General features: G+C 50.8%; 1 protein-coding gene across 1 annotated transcript in view; it reads right to left on the minus strand.

Annotated features, from left to right (window-relative positions):
• CCDC33 (coiled-coil domain containing 33) overlaps positions 1–15,530 on the minus strand; it is a 119,694-nt gene extending 104,164 nt beyond the window's left edge. The window contains 6 exon segments of the mRNA XM_087819399.1: positions 10,508–10,562; positions 14,130–14,271; positions 14,274–14,369; positions 15,266–15,325; positions 15,328–15,481; positions 15,483–15,530. Of these exon segments, the coding sequence (XP_087675525.1) occupies positions 10,508–10,562; positions 14,130–14,271; positions 14,274–14,369; positions 15,266–15,325; positions 15,328–15,481; positions 15,483–15,530 (555 nt within the window).
• Between the last annotated feature and the right edge of the window lie 1,582 nt (positions 15,531–17,112).

Below are 17,112 nucleotides of genomic sequence, written 5' to 3' on the forward strand. Positions count from 1 at the left end.
AAAGGCAGGTAAAGAAGGCACTTAGTGCTGATATTCAGTTAAGTGCTCCAAAAATGCTCGCTTTTTCCTGCTAAGCAACCGTGGACTTGTCAGGTTCTCCACAGCAGAAATGGGCCAAAGAAGCAAACAAGATGTGCAGGGTCAGTCTGTACATCTCCACCCAGCTCAGACCACACCAGATATCCCAGCTCGTCTTTCCCTCTTCCCCAGACCCACTCTGTTCCCGGCTTACAGGCTCATTGACACAGCCACACCTTTCTCCGGGCAGTTGCCTCGCCATAAATGTCTCCTTTCCTACCTAAATCTAATTTGTCCTTAGGATCCAGCTCAAGACGCTTCATCCAGAAGCCTTCCTGACCCCCTTTGTCTCCTGTACTGATCAACCCTCTTTTTCCATGGTGACACGGGCTTGTGTTTGTGCTACTGAATATACTCCGAAAAGACAACAAATCTGAGGCAGGGCGTGGGACCTGGCCAAGTCCCTGCCCTTCCCCTGATTTTTGACAGTTGTTAACTGAGACAGTTGTCTTAGGGGGTCTCTATGCTCCCAATGCCATTTCCCTTCAGCCTCAGTGGTGTATACAGCAGGTGCTTACTTGTTGGCTGAAGGATGGCAGACTCCAAGGAGGTCCTCAACTCTGATGACAGCAGTGAGTGCACAGTCTGCCTGGCCAGGACCTTTGGAGATGCTCTGACTTCACATCAGCTATGAAGCTCCACCTGGAAGTTTCTAGTGAGATCTGGGGACCTGGCTCTGCCTTGTGCTTCAATTATGGTTTCCACTGGGCCCCCCAGTTCACACTCTACTTCTTAAGGCAAGGCTGAGTTTGAGCTGAAGTCATTGTTGCCAGAGCTCTCCTTGAGGCTGTAGGGGGCACTCAAAGTCCCTATCTCTGTGGTTCTGCTTCTCCCATCTGTCCTCCTTCCTGTCCTGAGTTCCTCCCATACCAAAACAGCAGCCAAGGACTGCCCGTCTGCTTCCCCTGAGAGAGTTCAAATTCGTGAGCAGTGAGTGTGGCTGGAGGGTAGAGCTGTCTCCTCTCCTCTCACCTACCGTGCTGGGCGTCTTCCATTTGTACTGCAGATCATTCTCCCTCGGCTCCACCCTGCTCTGGGACCCTGGAGACTGACCACAGCTGACATCAGTGGGTTCTAGTTGGGCTGAGTTTACAGGAGGGCCAGCAGGAATCTAGGAGGCTCCACCCTAGCTGGTCCCTCTACTACCCAAGGCTACCCTGCCTGGCAGGCAGCACTTTCCATGCACTAGCCCCTGGGCTTGTGGTCATCATGCCTCCTCATGCCTGTTCAGGCCTAGGGGTGGTGAAAGTCCCTTTCACTAGCCCCCAAGACACTGCACTCTTCCTCTTGTTTTTCCTAAACCTCAGCTTTGCAGTCTCTCTGTTTAACTTCCCTCAATGACCAAATTTGAATGCCTTCTTCTTCCTACCAGGCTCCTGACTGTATGAGCCCCTCCCTGTGGGCCTGAGCTCTCACTTGATATCCTGGTAGGCCACCATCATCATTGCCACCAGCACCTTCACACCCCACTAGCATTTAATGAGCACTTACTATGTGCCAGGCTTTGCACCCAGACTTTTACCTGCAGTCTCATTTAATCCTCTCATTCCCGCTCCCCAAGAGTTATTGTTCATCTCCTTTAAGATGAAGAAGAAACAGATCTGAGCAATGAAGGGACTTGCCCAAGCTTTGAAGCAGCAGAGTTGGGATTTGAAGCAGCAGAGTTGGGATTTGAATCCACATCTGCTGGCTCCAAAGCCTGTGATCACAACCACCAAAGCATACTGCCTTTTTCTTTAATTCCAGGGGAAGGAGTCACATCATTCCTTCTTTACTCCTGAAACTGGGGCAACATGGAAAAGGTCAAGTGCTGAGATGAAGGCCCCTGGCCTTTTGAATGAAGCTCTATGACAGTGCAGCACACAGACACTAGCATCAGTGGAGAGGGAAGTGGAGTACCCTGGAGGTGCAGATGGCACTGCTGGGCCAGGCTCCTTTAAGCCAGGGCAGAAGCCAGGGTGTCTAGAGGCTATTTTATTCTGCACAAATGGGTGGTGAGTTTTTGGTGGGGTCGCGGCACCCTGGGGCTATGACTGAGATCCCGAATGGGAGCTTGTTTCCAGTTCCACTAAGCCTCTCAGATGCAGGCTGCCCACAGGCTGAGTGGGACAAGACAAGATCCTGGAGGCACTTGGGAGGGTGGGGACTACCCCTCTGACCTTCCTTTAGTCCCTTATCATGCAGAGGTAATCTGATCAGATCCTGGGCTACATGCATGTGCCTCTATGTTTTGTCATTCGTACTTGATAGTCCCAACCCTGTCCCTGCACCTAGTTCTTGTGACTCCCTGGGAATAACCAGTCTGGCACGGCACCACCATGTTGGGTAGCAAAAAGGTGTGATCTCTTGAAATCCACCAGGCCCGGCTTTAACCCTGGCTCTGTCAGGCCTCTCAGAGAACATCTGGGCAAGTTCCTTGACCCTTTGGGCCTCAATTCCTCATCTGCAAAGCAGCGAGGATAATCCTACCTGGAGGGGCATGGGGATCAGGTGAGAAAACAGGTACCTGGCACGTGACAGGCAGCACCAAAATGAGCTCCCCACCTTTATGTCAGTGTGTGCCAATCTGGAGCCCCTATGGCTCAGCTTTGCTATGGGAGACTTGTGGAGACTATTAATGGACACACTGTTCTTGTTGGCTGACAGCATGTGCATTTATTTGCTCAGCAGGTACATTCATTGATTGCCATGTTGAAGGAGTCCTCTCAGTATTAGGTAACCAGAGCTCTCATTTGTGGCAGCCCAAGTCCTATCGTCATGTCATGAGTCACTTTGCTAAAGACGCAACGTGGCTTTTGGTAGTTTTTCTTTTGCAAAATAGATAACATTAACAAGGGACCGACTAGAGGGATAAGTAATGAAAGCCACCTGCCCTTTCCTCCATGGGGGGCGGTGGTGGTAGAAGCAGCACCCTACCAAGGTGGAGTGGGGAGGTCCACTCAGGGCAGAGAGATCTGGGCAGACAGTAGGCTCAACCAGTTCCCTCACCTCTACTCTTCCAACCCACAAATCTGACCAAGTCCATCCTCTGCTTCAGTAAACATTCCAATAGGGCCCCACTGTTCTCAGAAGACTCCTGTAGGCCTCATGATTTGCTTACCCAGTCCCTTCAGCCTTTTCATAACAATCCCTGCCTCACACCCACTCTCCTGCCACACTCCATGCCTGCGGTCCCCTGGACAGCTCTTGTCTCTCTATCCTCTGGCCTTCACATATGCTGTTCCATCTGCATGGACTGTCCTTTCTCTGCAAGGCTGAATAATCCATGGTACTTCTTCAAGACACAAATGGAGCAACCGGTAAATCTTTCCTGAAAACTTCTCCCACTGCCCCACCCACTCAGAAGCATCAGGTCCAGCCCCTGGGCTTCCCTTGCCCTGGCTCATGACCAGTCACTGACTTTTCTGGGAGAGAAAAGTTTGTCCGTCTCCTCCAGGCAGGGCTGTTGCCTAGCACAGAGTCCGTGTAAGGTGGGTGCTCACTGAGTGAGTGAGGTATGACACATCAGATGCCTTTCTCCTGGATAAAGACCCAGATGCCCCCACTTCAGCCTGGGACAGTGATACCTGCTGCTCAAATATCCTTCCTTCCTTCAGAGTCCAAGACATCACTGGCCTTCTCCCTACTTCTAAAGCATGAATAGCTGGTGTGTGCTCCTCATGATAGCAGCTAACAAGCACTTGTTATGTGCAGATACTATTGTGTGCATTTTACATATGTTAACTCAGTTCTCACAACCACATATGAGATACGTACTATTGCAGTCCCCATTTTACAAATGAGGAAAAAAAGGCACAACCAGGAGCAGAAGAGCCAAGCTTTGGACCCAGGCCATTCAGCTGCAGAGCCTGCCTTTGTAATCTCAGCCCTTTCCCTTACTGATGTCTCTTATGGGGAGTTTTGGGGTGGGGGAGACAGCCCAGAGTACCCCATCTCCCAGACAGGGCTTCAGGGCTGGCTCTGCAGCTGGAAGGAGCCAGCAGGTCCCAGGAGCTCCAGTTACAGGAAACTGCTCATTCAGGCTTGGATTCCTGATCTCCTCCCTCGGATTCCTTGCTCATCTATACCCCTTGCCCATACTGCCCGCCCTCGTCTCTACCAGGGAGCAGAGCCCCTAGCCCTAATCTCATTTGAGGCCATGAAATCTCATTTGCAGCGTATTAATGCAACACTGAGCTGGCCTGGTCCTGCCTGTTTCCTGGAGAAGAGGAGCCTGGAAAGCAATCCTGTGGGGAGGCATCTCCCAGAACACCTGCTGGCAAAAAGCAATTATGCTTTAAGAGGAAGATTAAAATAATACCCACCGCTCCCTCCATGCCCACCCTGAGGACCTCAGCTCTCCTGCTCCCCCCCAAACTGTGATTCAAGGGCCAGGCTTCCTGCTGGGGTGAAGGTTGGAGGCAGGCTCAGTCCTCTCTCTCTCCCAGGTGTGCCCCCATGGCCTGGCCCCTCACCGCCCTTTACCTCCCCTGAGCGCTGTACTCTCTCAAGCCTCTGGGCCTTTGCCTAAGCTGTTATCTCTGCCTAGAATGCAAGCTTCCAAACCTTATCTATCTGGCAAGCTGCCATCCACCCAGCATAATGATCATAGCTAATATTTTGTGAGTGTTAGGATATTCTTTAAATTTACTACACATTTAATTCAATGATCCAGTCAGGGCAGTACTGTCATCATCCCTGTTTTATAGATGAAGAAAGGAGGCACCGGGAGGCTAAGTTCCATAGTCGGGAGGTGGCAGAGCAGGGATGTCACCCTTTTGCCCAGGGTAGGCCCAGCTGCTTCCCCTCTTACATCCAATGACTGCAATGTCTCACCGTGCTGTCTGTCTTCCTGAGAGCTCTGAGAGGCCAGGCCTGGCAGAGTCTGGGCTTAACAAACACTTCTTTTGCAGAACAATCACTACACCCCATCCTGCAAGGCTAAGTATGGGTGTAGATGTGTGCCCCACTGCCACCTCCACACTGGCTGTATTCTGGAAGTCTTTGGAATACCCTCTTCCAGGAAGGGCTCCTGGACTACAAGTCAGGCTAGGATATTATTTAATCCTCACAACTATGCTGCAAAGTAGGCATCATTATCCCCATTTTATAAAGGAGAAAACAGAGGGTCAGAGAAGTGAAGTGACTTGCTCAAGAACACCTGGTATAAGGCAGAGCAGGGATCTGAATTCAAACCAAAGTCCGTGTTTATTCACTGCACCTTCTTGGCAGTAACTCACTCTTACTCCTCAGGGTGGGCAAGGGCTTAATTCTGGGGCTATTTATGTAACTTTTTTTTTCTCAGTGTCAGCCAACTCCACTGGGCCAGAGGGTTTGCCTGGGGACCCTGAGCCATTGACAACCCCAACTCCATCCCCAGTCCTGCTTCCAAACCACCCATGACAATGAGCACTGGTTGTTAAGGTTGGCTTCACATTGAGTAATCTGTCTTGGCTGGACTTGGTGTGATATGGGGCCACGAAGCAGAGATCTGTTCCCCCACACAGCTTCCCCATGATCCTGTCACATTGCCTAGAAAGCCTATTAAAATATGAGTTTCCCTGGGAGACTGCTGCTAGTCATTCCCACCTCTGTGTTGACTACCTTATCAGAAAAACCAAAATATATGGTGGAGACCTCTATTCCAGCCTGGCTTTGCTGTTGACTCTGGGGGAAGCTGTTTACCTCCTCTAGGGGCTTATTTCCTGCTTTCAGAAAACAGACATCATCAAGGCTTCCCTGACCACTCACCTCCCAAGACACATATGATGCTCCAATGGGCTCTGTATGTTCCCCCTTTGCCAGCCTGGCTCAGGGCAGTCTGGGAAAATAGGGGATGGCAGAGGGTTCAGAGCTGTGGAGCTGGTACCTACCCTCCATTCCCTTGGCATCCCCTGCAACTCCCCATCCCACAGACATTCTTTCTGTATGTCATTCTTTCTCCCTGCTGCTGTCCCCTCACACACCTCCCCATTCTTGCTTTCATACCATTTTCACACTCTCCTCTCCACCTGAAAACCTCTCTCCTCAGTCTCTACTGGAACCCTACCTGTTCCTTCAGGCAGGAATCAGGTGTCCCCTGACATTCGTGAGGTGGGTTTTAATGAACTGAGTAATTTCTCAGCCTCTTGCTTAGCTGAACCTCTCAACCTCCCTGTCAGTAGACACTGCTCTGCCCATTGTACAGATGAGGAACTTGAGGCCCAGGGAAGTAAGTGATTTGCTTCAAGTTATACAGCTTGTATGCAACTGTGAAATGGTGTCCTAAACCAGGGTCTTTTGAACTGGTTTCTCTATAGCCAACTAAGTCCTTGAGAATCACCCAGCTCATGCCTCCCCAGCCCTCACAGTCAGCTTGGAAAGTCGTTGTCTTCCAAATCCTACTTCCTCTTCCCACCCAGCCTGGCAGCACCCCAATTGCTACCTGGTTTAGTGCTAACGAAGTGGATGGATAGATGGATGGATGACCACCCTGAGCTGATGGAGGTTGGATCATGGGACCCCACGGCAGGCTGTCTGATCCAGGTGGAGGAATGTCCTCCGCTTATCCTCCATCTATCCTAGCCCAGGCACTCTGCAGAACCAATCCAGTACCCAGGCTTGGGTGGCTGACTGGGCACTGTCAGCCTTCCTTCCCTGCTGCCTACTCCTGTCTGCCCTTAGAGTTTTATTAAAGATCAATGATCAGAGATTGATTTTGCATTTGTTTTGCATTGGTTTTTAATTTTATCTCATACATCACACATGCCAAGTCCCTGAAGCCTTTTCTGATAGAGGCTGCACTTGGAGGGTTTATACAGGAGTGAAACCAGGAGGCCAGGAGGGTCCCAGGGCGGTGGGAGCCTGTGTGGGGAGGATGTATGCCCCATATGTGTCCATCAGTGAGTCGATGTGAATCTATCTTTGTGATGGGGGGGGGGTTCTGTATGTCTAGGATGTGGTAGGTATGTGTATAACCACATGTATGTCTGTGCAGCCTGTGAGGGTGGCTGTGTTCTGGAGTGTCCGTTGGGGCACATCCACTTTCCAGGGGTATAAGTGAGGAAAAAAAGAGGGAGATGACTTAAAAGGTCACAAAAATTGGGCCCTTCCGCCCCTTATCCCTCCTTTAACTGTGAAGGTAATTTCTAGATATGAGAAGGCCACTGCAGTTCCCTCCCCTGGAGTTCATCAGGTGCTCATTGGTGCTGGGCCTGGGCTGGCTAGGAGGACCATAGATACAGGCATTCCCTTTCTCCCCATCTCCCTCACCACGCATGTCACACAGTCACACATTCACACACACAGGGACTCCAAGAAGTGTGAGTGGGGTGGGGAAGGCAGCCTGGGAGGGACAGCAGGGCCATCTGGCATGCTCCATTACAACAATCTGCTAGCAGAGCCTCTTCCCAGACTAACATCCAGGCTGAGCCAGCCTCCACCCCCCCCCCGCCCCCGCCCCCCCCGCCCCCGCCCCCCGCCACCTGAGTGTGGCCCCTGAGCCCCAGAGACAATGGGGCTCAAAATTCTAAACAGCCCTCCCCTGGGAGGCCTGCTAAGCAAGAAGGAAAATATATTTTCTAGATGCAGAAACTGACCAGACCCATCTGCTTTGCCCAGTGTAGACATCCCAACTCATTACTAGAGTGGCAAGCATTAGTAAACACTTCCTGCAGGGCAGGCTACTCTAAGCTGGCTCATCTCATCCTCCTGGCAATAGAGGACACAGGGATTGCTTTCCCCCATGCTACAGATGGGAAAATAGAAGCTGATGGAAGTTACCTAGCCTGCACAAGGTCACACAGCTGCAAAGTGCCAGAGACTGATCTGAACCCAGATCCACCTGACCCCAGAGCACCTGCTTCTCCTGGTAAGCTGGCTGAACTCCAAAGCTCTCTTATCCCTCACCTCCCGAGCTCCAGGCACTTGCCCTAAAAGGACTCCAAAGGCATATATGTAGCCGACTTAGAAATGAGGCAGGGCGGGGGTGAGAGAACAGCTTGGACAAGGATACAAATATGGGAAGCCCCAACTTATATATTTTCAGGTCTTATCCATTATGCCCAGAGACTCGGTCTGAGGCCTCCTTCAGAGGCCCCAGCGAGCAGAAAGTCTTTCAATGCCATGAAGGAGGAAGAGGGGACAGCAGGAGGCCAGCAGGGTAATTGTGGTATATTTAGGGATGGCTTTTCTCTTCCTGAGGGGGCTGGCCCTGCCCCCCACCAGCAAGCCCTGCCTCTCCAGCCAGCCTCAGCCCTCCTCCATGATGTCAGGTCCACACCCCTCCAAGAGTGGGTGACAGTGCCTTTGTTCCCCTGAAATAAAAGAAAATCGAGCTTCAAAGAGAAACCTCAGGTAGCTTTTAATGGGGCTCAGGTGCCTGGGGCAGAGTGTGTTTAAGCTGGAGGCAGTTGTCACAGGAGCAGAACTGGGGAGCCACTCACAGTCTTCCTGTCCCCCATTTGCCCCCATGATTGAGTTTACTCAAAGAAAAGGCTCTTCAAAATAGCAGCAAAGGAGAAAATCAATGAAAATTGATAGAAAAATGTAAAGCAGCTGTCCACCAGTTCTGTGTGTGTGTGCGTGTTTTGTTAGGCACAGCAAAAGCACGCTGCCTCGACCTAGGCCGACCTGCTCTGGGCTGGAGGCCAAGAGGGTGGCGGGGACGGTGGCGGGGCTGGTGGGGGAGGGAGGGGCTGGGAGTTGCTCCCTGGCCTGTGCTTAGTGGAGGGGCACCGGTGGCTGGGGGAGGGGCGGCGGCCGACATTTTCATTCAGTTAGGAGAGAGATTAATATATTCAATCCGCTCGGTAATTGAGGAAACAATTGGAGTGTTTTTCTAAAGCCCATAAAACTGCCTCATTGGCAAGGAGGAGCTGACCCGTTCACATCCTCTGCATTTGCTGAAGCACAGGAAAGGAGGAAGGGGTGTGTGTGTGAACACTGGGTCCCAAGGCAGAGGGATTGGGGCATCAGCCTAGGAGGGGGCTAGCAGTCCTGCTCTAACCTGTTCTCACCTTTCCCACCTCTCACCACTTTGTTGGTAGCACTGCCTTCCACAGCCTCCTTTATCCTACCTGTGAAATGGGTCAGGGCATTCCCTTCTGCCAGGAGAGGGGAGGGAGCAGCAGAAGAGGAGGCGATATAAGACTGGAAGCAGATACTCACAAAGAAAGTCAGTCACTAAGGTGAACCGGCCTGAGCAAAGAGGTGCCCAGCTCTCCCAGCCAGTCAAGCGAGCGCCCTCCCCCGCCGTGAACCAGGAAAGTAAAGTAACAAAATCCACTTTGTATGCCTTTCCCTGCTTGCACCAGTCCAGTCTCCAGGGCAATAGAAATCATGTATGCAATAGGAAACAATAAAAGACATAATGAATTTAAAAGCTGAGTGAAGAGGGGAGAGGAGGGAAGACCTGGAATGAATGGGTTGGCCCCAAGGAAGGATGCCTGGGACTGGCAGAGTGCAAGAGTGCAGACGGGGAGCTCCAGCCAGACTTGAGTCAGGAGAGAATCTGAGAGGATGGAGGAGTGAGGGAGGGAACAAAGGGAGAGAGACAGAAATGGAGGTTTAGGGACAGGGCAGAGGGGTGCTAGGCAAGCCGTTGACTGGTCCTTTCTCTACCACTTCTCTGTAATGAAAGCCCCCAGCTTGTTGGTGCCAAAGCCAACAATTGGAATCCACAGTCTTAGTGCCCTGTGCTCAGTGTTTGGTGATTGCTTTATAAGCTTTTTCTTCTCCTTTTTGCCCCTGCAGGGTTAAAAAAAAAAAAAAAAAGGTGTTTTAAATGGAAAGAATAAAAAAGACCCTTAAAAGTGCCATTTAAAAGGCTCCAGGGAATGTAATCCTTTCAGTGAAACAAAAGTGTGATTGTTTGGAAGAGGAAAATGCCAGAGGGAATGGGGTAGGAGCCCCCCCTCCCCCTCCTCCTCCCTTTCCCTCCTTCCCCCTCCTCCCTCCTCCTCCCCCCTTCTCCTCCTCTTCCCCCTCCTCCCCCTCTTCCTTCCCCTCCTCCTCCTCTTCCTTCTTTGCTTCTCTGTGTGGGAGGGAACTCTGCGCCAAGGTGAAAGAGCTCCTAGGATGGCTCCCAGAGCTACAAGCAAGAAATTTTTAAGCTCATGTTTCCAGAAATTTCATCACCGTGAATTTCCAAGCCACAGTTTCCCTCTGAAACAGCTCTGCTTGTGGGAGGTTGTCCTTAAACCTTCAGGATATCTTAGAGAGGTGAGTGAGGTACCAGGTGGAATGTGACCCCTGAGGCCCTGCAGCTCCAGGCCCAAGGCTGTTGTGGCCTCCCTGACCCCCAAATCCTAAGCGACCTCATTCACTCTTAAAAGAGTTGAGTGAGAGTCACCCCAGCTGGCCAGCAGCCAGACTTTGGCCAGCACCTTGCTGCTTCCTTCATCCTCAGGGACCCACTCTGCCCAGCACTGGATAGGCCACCCTCATTCTGGTCAGATAAACTCCCTCTCACCCTGGGAAGGTGGGCCTCTGGAGTGCTGGGGTGGGACAGCCCTGTGTTCTTAAACCTGCCAAGAGGTGAAGGAGGCAGCAGCAGGGCACTGGATTAATCTGGGGGAGCTCTGCCCAAAAGGAAGTAAAGGAACCACTGAGCACCCTGTGCAGCTGGCAGAGAACCTGGAGCTGGTTTCCTCCTATACAGGGTAAGCCTCCCTCTGTAGCTCCTGCCTGCGTGCCCCAGTAACCCCATTTGTGTGTCTGGGACTGAGGGAGTAATCTTATCTTGGAGTCCGTGAGTGTACATGCTGGAAATAAATATTCATGGGGGATATGCCCTTCACTGCTCCTCTTGACCTCCCAACACACACACAAAGGAGGAAACTTGCCTGGCCAGTGTTGCTTCGTGGTTGGGTGTTGACCCATGAACCAAGAGGTCATTGGTTCAATTCCTGGTCAGGGCACATGCCTAGGTTGTAGGCTCAATCCCCAGTAGGGGGCATGCAGGAGGCAGCCCCTCAATGTGTCTATCTCTCTATCCCTCTCCCTTCCTCTCTCTCTAAAATCAATTTTTTAAAAATTTTTTAAAAGGAGGAAACTTGGGAACTGGAGAAGGGTAGGTGTTCAGGGTCCATATAATGTTAGCTCGGGAGAATTGATTGTACCAGTGGAATCTCCAGGATTTAGAGTAGGCTGTGACCAGCATTGGTGTGGCCATTTAAGGCTATGTAACCTGTAGGACATGGCTAAGAAGCAAAGTAAGTGATTCAGATTTCAAGTCAGTCACACTGAGCCCTGCTTCCTGCTCCCTATTCATTCTGGATCCTTGCTTTCCTCAGCCCCTGCCCTCAGCCCGCTGCTCCACCCTTACCTCATCCCTCATCCCATAACCACCGGCAGTTCTGGTTTAAAAAATGACCCAAGTTGAAGAACTTGTGAGCTTACAATAAAGTTCTAAATAAAGTTCTAAACTAAATAGATTCACTAGTTGAAATACCTGATATAGACAGCACAGGATAGTTTGGAAGGAACAAATATCAGTGCAGAGAAGGCTTCCTGGAGGTGGCCTTGAGCCTGTCCATCTGCACCAGGAACGCGGAAGGCTATTCCTGGCCTTGGATTAAATATGGCTGAAGTTGGCTCCTCTCCTCTCCATCCTTCCTGTTCATTGTCTTTTCTTCTCAACACCACCACTCCTTTCAGTTCCCTTTCTCCTCTTTATTTTTATTTTATTTTTTTAATTTATTGATTTTGGAGAGAGCAAGAAGGGAGAGAGAGAGAGAGATTTGTTGTTCCACTTATTTATGCATTACCTGATGGGGGCGGATCGAACCCACAGCCTTGGTGTATTGGGATGACTCTAACCAGCTGAGCTACCCTGCCAGGGCCTCTTTCCTCCTCTTTAGTTGGCCTGGGTTAAGTCTTTGTCTCCTGGTCTTCATTTTCCCATGTACAAAGAGGGGAGGGAGGGTGGTTTCAAGGGTCCCAGCAGTTCTAGGTCATATCCACTGTCCCAGAGAGCTGGCCACATGCCAGAAGGACAACCTGTGGCCCCACCCCTCACTGAGGGGTCTTGGTCTTGCTGCTGTCCTTCCAGCTGTGTCTTTGAATGTTCAAGTCAAAACCCCAGAAAGGTGGCTGCCTTCAGGTAGAACAGCTGGGTGAATCCACCAGAGCTGAAAGCAGCAGCTCTGCTCTTCTCTAAAGGGCCCCTCCCCATTGTTAGTCCCCCACTGCTACTGGCCCTGCTGGCAGAGTTGTGATTGCTGACACCCCTCCCCCCACCCAGGAGGGAAGTGATTTTTGTCTCCCTTAAAGCCATTTTCTTGTCTTGCTAGAAGCAGACATCTGACACTTTAAGAGGGAGAATGGCAGGGAGATGATGGCATTAAATAACAGAAATTAGAGCTGCCTAGGATGGTTCAGCCATCTCTCAGCCCCCTTCCCCAAAGCAGTCCCACCCCTCCCTCATACACATTCAGAACTGTAGCCTGCAAAGCACTGTCCACGAGGCCTCTGGCTCCAGGTGGCCAGGGAATGCTAGGGCCTGGAGAGTAGAGGACCGCTTCTCTCTGAGCTCTAAGCCTTTTACATACCTAGTCCTGTGACAAATTCTTGGACAGGCCCTGAAGTCAGTGAGCTTGTGGTCTGAGGAAACACAATAGCATATAGGAACAGGATGAGACCTGGGCAAGAGAAGCTGGTCCCTGGGTCCCTGGCCAGTCCTTCTAGTTCTCCTGGCACATGCTGCCAGGCCACTCTGTCTAAACTACTCAGATCTTGTCTTTCTCCTGTACAAACCCCTCCAGTGGTCCCCCACTGCTTCCTGAACTGAATATCCACCTCACTCTTTTGCCACTGTACCCTGATTCCTTCCACTGTCTCCCACTCACCCTCCTTCTCCCAGCCTGACTCAGCTCACCACCCCAGGCTCCACTTCAGCCCCAGATCAATGCACTGCTGGGAGACAGGTACTACTGCAGGAGAGCCAGCCACCATTGGCTATAAACTTTTGGTTTCAACCTCAGCTCTTTCTCCTGCAGCCAGCCAAAACCCTTCTTTCTCCTCAGTCAGCTTATTCTGGTCCCTCTTCTTGGAATACCCTCCCCAAAGCCCAGAATTGCCATTGCTAAGTGGGGTTTGACAGAGTGAGCTCTTAACAAATATTTGATGGATGAATGAATGGATAAGTGAATGAATGAACAAAGGAATGATTCATCTCAAATAAAATCTCTTTCCTAGGCTCCAAAATTGAACACATACATCCCCCACCAGAGCTCTCCAGCACGTTTCTTCTAGGACCACATGATGCCCATACTGTGCCCAACTGTCTTCACGCCAGTTGACACTTCAGCTCAGAGACTTACCTGGCTTTGGATTCCATGCACTGTTGTGCACAAAGGTCCACAGGTTATATTGTTGGCATTAACTGGGATCAAGCATCCTTGGGATGATTTTGTTTCTCCACCTCTAAAATGGGCTACTACGTGCTCTACCTGATCCCACTTATACTGACCCAACAGACATTACCTGGTTGCAGAACGCAGCCATACTGGGAAACTCTCCTACAAGTTGGTCAAGAACAAAACTCCCTTACCTGGGCCTGAAGCTGCCAGAGTCCTGGTTCAGAGCCAACTCTCTCATGGTTGTGGTGGGAGCTGGATGGGTTTGAGGGTGGGTGCACAGAAATGTTTGTCTCAGGGCCATTTGGGGCCTCCCTCAATACCTGGTGAGAACATAAGAGATTGAGCTGAGGACTGAGGATCTCAAGGGACACTCACCTTTTGGTCAAAAGAAACACCAGCCAGCAGCGTCCCTGCTTTGTGTGGCCCTTGCGCTATTTCTGTCTCCCCCTTTAAACTGGAACTCCCTGTGTCCATCCTCAGAAGGCATGTTCTCCAGAACTGAATGTAGCAGCCTTGGGAAGTTCTGCTCCTCTGCAGATGAATGAGGGAGGGGGCAGTCAGGCTTATCAGAGAGGCTGGGTCTTCTAACTGGGGAGTCAGTGATGCCAGAACCTGAGTTTGGTCCCAGGAAACATCCACCTGCAACCTGGGCAGCTGGGGCTCTGGGCGTGGTGACACTGGCTTCACTGGCTGGCCCCCAGAGAGCAGTCAGTCTCTGGAGGCTAAAAGGACCTGTGCACATAGAATGCCACACTGTAGGCCAGTCCCCGCCCGGCAGTGGCAGCAGCCATGGGGTCCTCACTGGCCTGGAGCAGAGCCAGGTTGCTGTAGTAGCGGTACAGGTCCTGGTGCTCCTGTGCTGAGAGGTTCAGTGGGGGAAGATGCCCTCCCTCACCCATGGGGCCACCTGGCCTGATGCCCTGCCCAGCCTCAGAGCCTCCACCCACAGCTGCCCATTGTTCTTGCAGAAACCTAGAGCTCAGAGGCGCCTCTGGGGTCTCCCTGCCTTCCCCATGGGATGAGGAGGACAAGTAGGGCCTCAGGAAACTTGAGTGTCTGGGCATGGAGTTGAAGCCAGGCTTAGCTAAGATTTCCCTGCGGGTAACCCCCTCTCAGCCCTGCCCACGGCTCCTCCCTTTACTGATGGCCAGTCCAAGCCCATGGTGAAGTAGGGAGAGGAGTGCTCCTAGTCTGTGAGATGGTACTGGGTCTTAGCACCATCCTGATGGAAGAGTTCAATCTGCCTCTGATTTCTGGCCAACTAAAGGCCTGGGACCTAGTTTTCCCATTCTTTCACATCCCTTCTCCTCCAGGAAGCCTGCTTGGATGGACTCACAGTCTAAGTAGGCATGGATCTTCTGCTCCTTTCAGATTACTAAATTATCCCCAGTTTGGAATTTCTACAGGATCTGGAAACTTCCTGAAGCTGCGGCCCTGCCTCAACCTCTCTTGTCTACCCCCCATACCTATAGTCCAGTGTTGCTCAGGGCTTGGCTCTCAGGGTGCTGGCTCTAATGTTACTCAGTGTGCTGGCCACTGTCAGGACTGGCCCCAAACCTGCTGTGCACTCAGCTCTTGTAAATCCGAAAAGTCATTTCTCATCAATCCTTTTATATCTTCCTCACCTGACCCTATGTGACCAGCTTTACTGTTCCTATGTCACACTGAAGGAGGCAGGGGTTCACAGAGGACCAGCATTTGTTTCAGGTCACACAGGCAGAACTTCAGAATTCCATCTAGAGCTCTGCCCCAGCCCCTCCCAGCTCTTCTGAGGCGACCTGGGATCCTTGGCAGGGGCTGGGGCAGGAGTTGCAGGGTCTTTCTCTCCCCACCCTTACTTTGTACCTTTGTGCAAAGTAAAGACAAACGTTCTTGGTGAGGGTGATGCTCAATGACATCAGTGACAGCAGATCAGGCAAGGAGAGGTCCCCATCATTCACCTACTTCTGAACTCCAGCCCCAGAACTGGCCTGCAGGGGCTGTCTCAGCTGACAGCCACAGGGCTCATCTGCCCTCTTCATTAACCCCACACTCAAGACCTTGAACTCCAGGTCCAAGGTCTTCACCTTCACTTTCATCCTCTTAGTTTAGCAGAGATGCAGTGACCCAGGGTTCAGGCCCTCTGAAGGCCATAGCCATGTCAGGGACTGACCCCTGGGCTGAGCACTGCCACCTCCAGCCCACAGTCCCAGTCAGGAAAGCCTAAACGCTGGGTGCTCTGGGCCACACTCCCTCCTTTCTGTTTTGTTTGAGGAGAAATCAAGTAACAAGCTAGGAAGCTGGGCCTGTCCTGGGGAACAAAGACAGCCATTGACCCCTCCCTTTTAACATTTGTTCATTCAACAAATATTTATTGAGCATCTACTGTGTGTCAGGGACTATTTTAGGCATTTGGAATACTGTAGTGAGTCAAAGATTCTTGCCATCCTAAAGCTTATCTTCTAGTGGAGATAAACATACAAAAATAAACATAGAAAATGAGTAAATAATGTCTGCTAGAGATAGTAAGTTCTCTGGAAAAATATAGAGCAGGCTCAGGGACAAGGAGAAGTGGTGTGGGGAACACTGAGGTATGGGGTAATCAGGCCTTCCCATTTCTGACATAGCCTGTCTTCACCAGCCTAGTCATTTCTAAGAGTTCTTGACGCACAGGAGAGAGCATGTGTCTCAAGGGAAGATGGACAGTGTCTGTTCCCTGGGAGCATGCCCTTAGCACCTGTTTCTGGAACCAGTTTACAGTCTTAATAAAAACTCACAGTATAGAGCATAGCTTCACTTTACAGAATGCCCAGCACTTCTCACCAAAGAGTTGTCAAGTTGAAACCAGTACTCCCTGGTCCTGGGAGATAGCCAATGGGAGAGGGGAGATTCTGAACACTCCTCAGTAAAAACTATCTCTACCATCACCATCTTACCATTACCACCACCACCACCACCACCACCACCACCATCATTGCCATCAATAACATCACCAGCATCACCTCCATCATCATCATTCTCATCATTAACCAACACATCATCATGATCATTTATAATACTCTTCAGTGAGCACCTATTGAGTACCCGGCACTCTACATGACTCTGTGAGGTAGATATAATTATCCCCATTTTGTAGATGAAGAATCTGTGGCTGAGAGAATCTCAGAAACAGAGCTAAGATCTGAACTTAGAAATTCTATCTACATTCCCCCCTGCTAGACTTGTCCTGGAATGGCTCAAAGATTAAATTTATTCTATTAGAGACTTCTGTACTTTAAAATTGTAGAAGGATGGCCCCAAAGTGCACAGCATAGATTTCATTCAAAAGATTTATTTGAAGTCACCTTAATGGGAATACATCATTTTCATAAAGTAAAAAATAAACAGTCTCAAGATGGTATTGGCCAGCCCAGCTAAGGGCCCCAGTATATGTGGTAGGCTTCCTCGGCAATGATTACAATTTAGTTTAAGGTATCCCAAGTAGAAGCCAAGGCAAAGAGGGTTTAGAAGATCAGAGTTCTAGTCACCTGACTTGCAGGTGAAGATCCCTTCCCTTCTTTGGATGTCAGTCGCCCCATCTGTACAATGGATGGGAGTCAAGTAGATGTCTCCCCACAGCTCTGGCAGTCTGAAACTCTGTAAGTCATATTGGGAAAAGCCACAGTCTGGCCATTGGGGGAGAGGGTGGGTGGCAGAGGCTGCCTGGAAACCTTTACTTCAACAGCTAGGCCTGGCC

The sequence above is a fragment of the Miniopterus natalensis genome, chromosome 1 (genome assembly GCF_054644295.1).
Source record: "Miniopterus natalensis isolate mMinNat1 chromosome 1, mMinNat1.hap1, whole genome shotgun sequence".
Classification (NCBI taxonomy): domain Eukaryota; kingdom Metazoa; phylum Chordata; class Mammalia; order Chiroptera; family Miniopteridae; genus Miniopterus; species Miniopterus natalensis.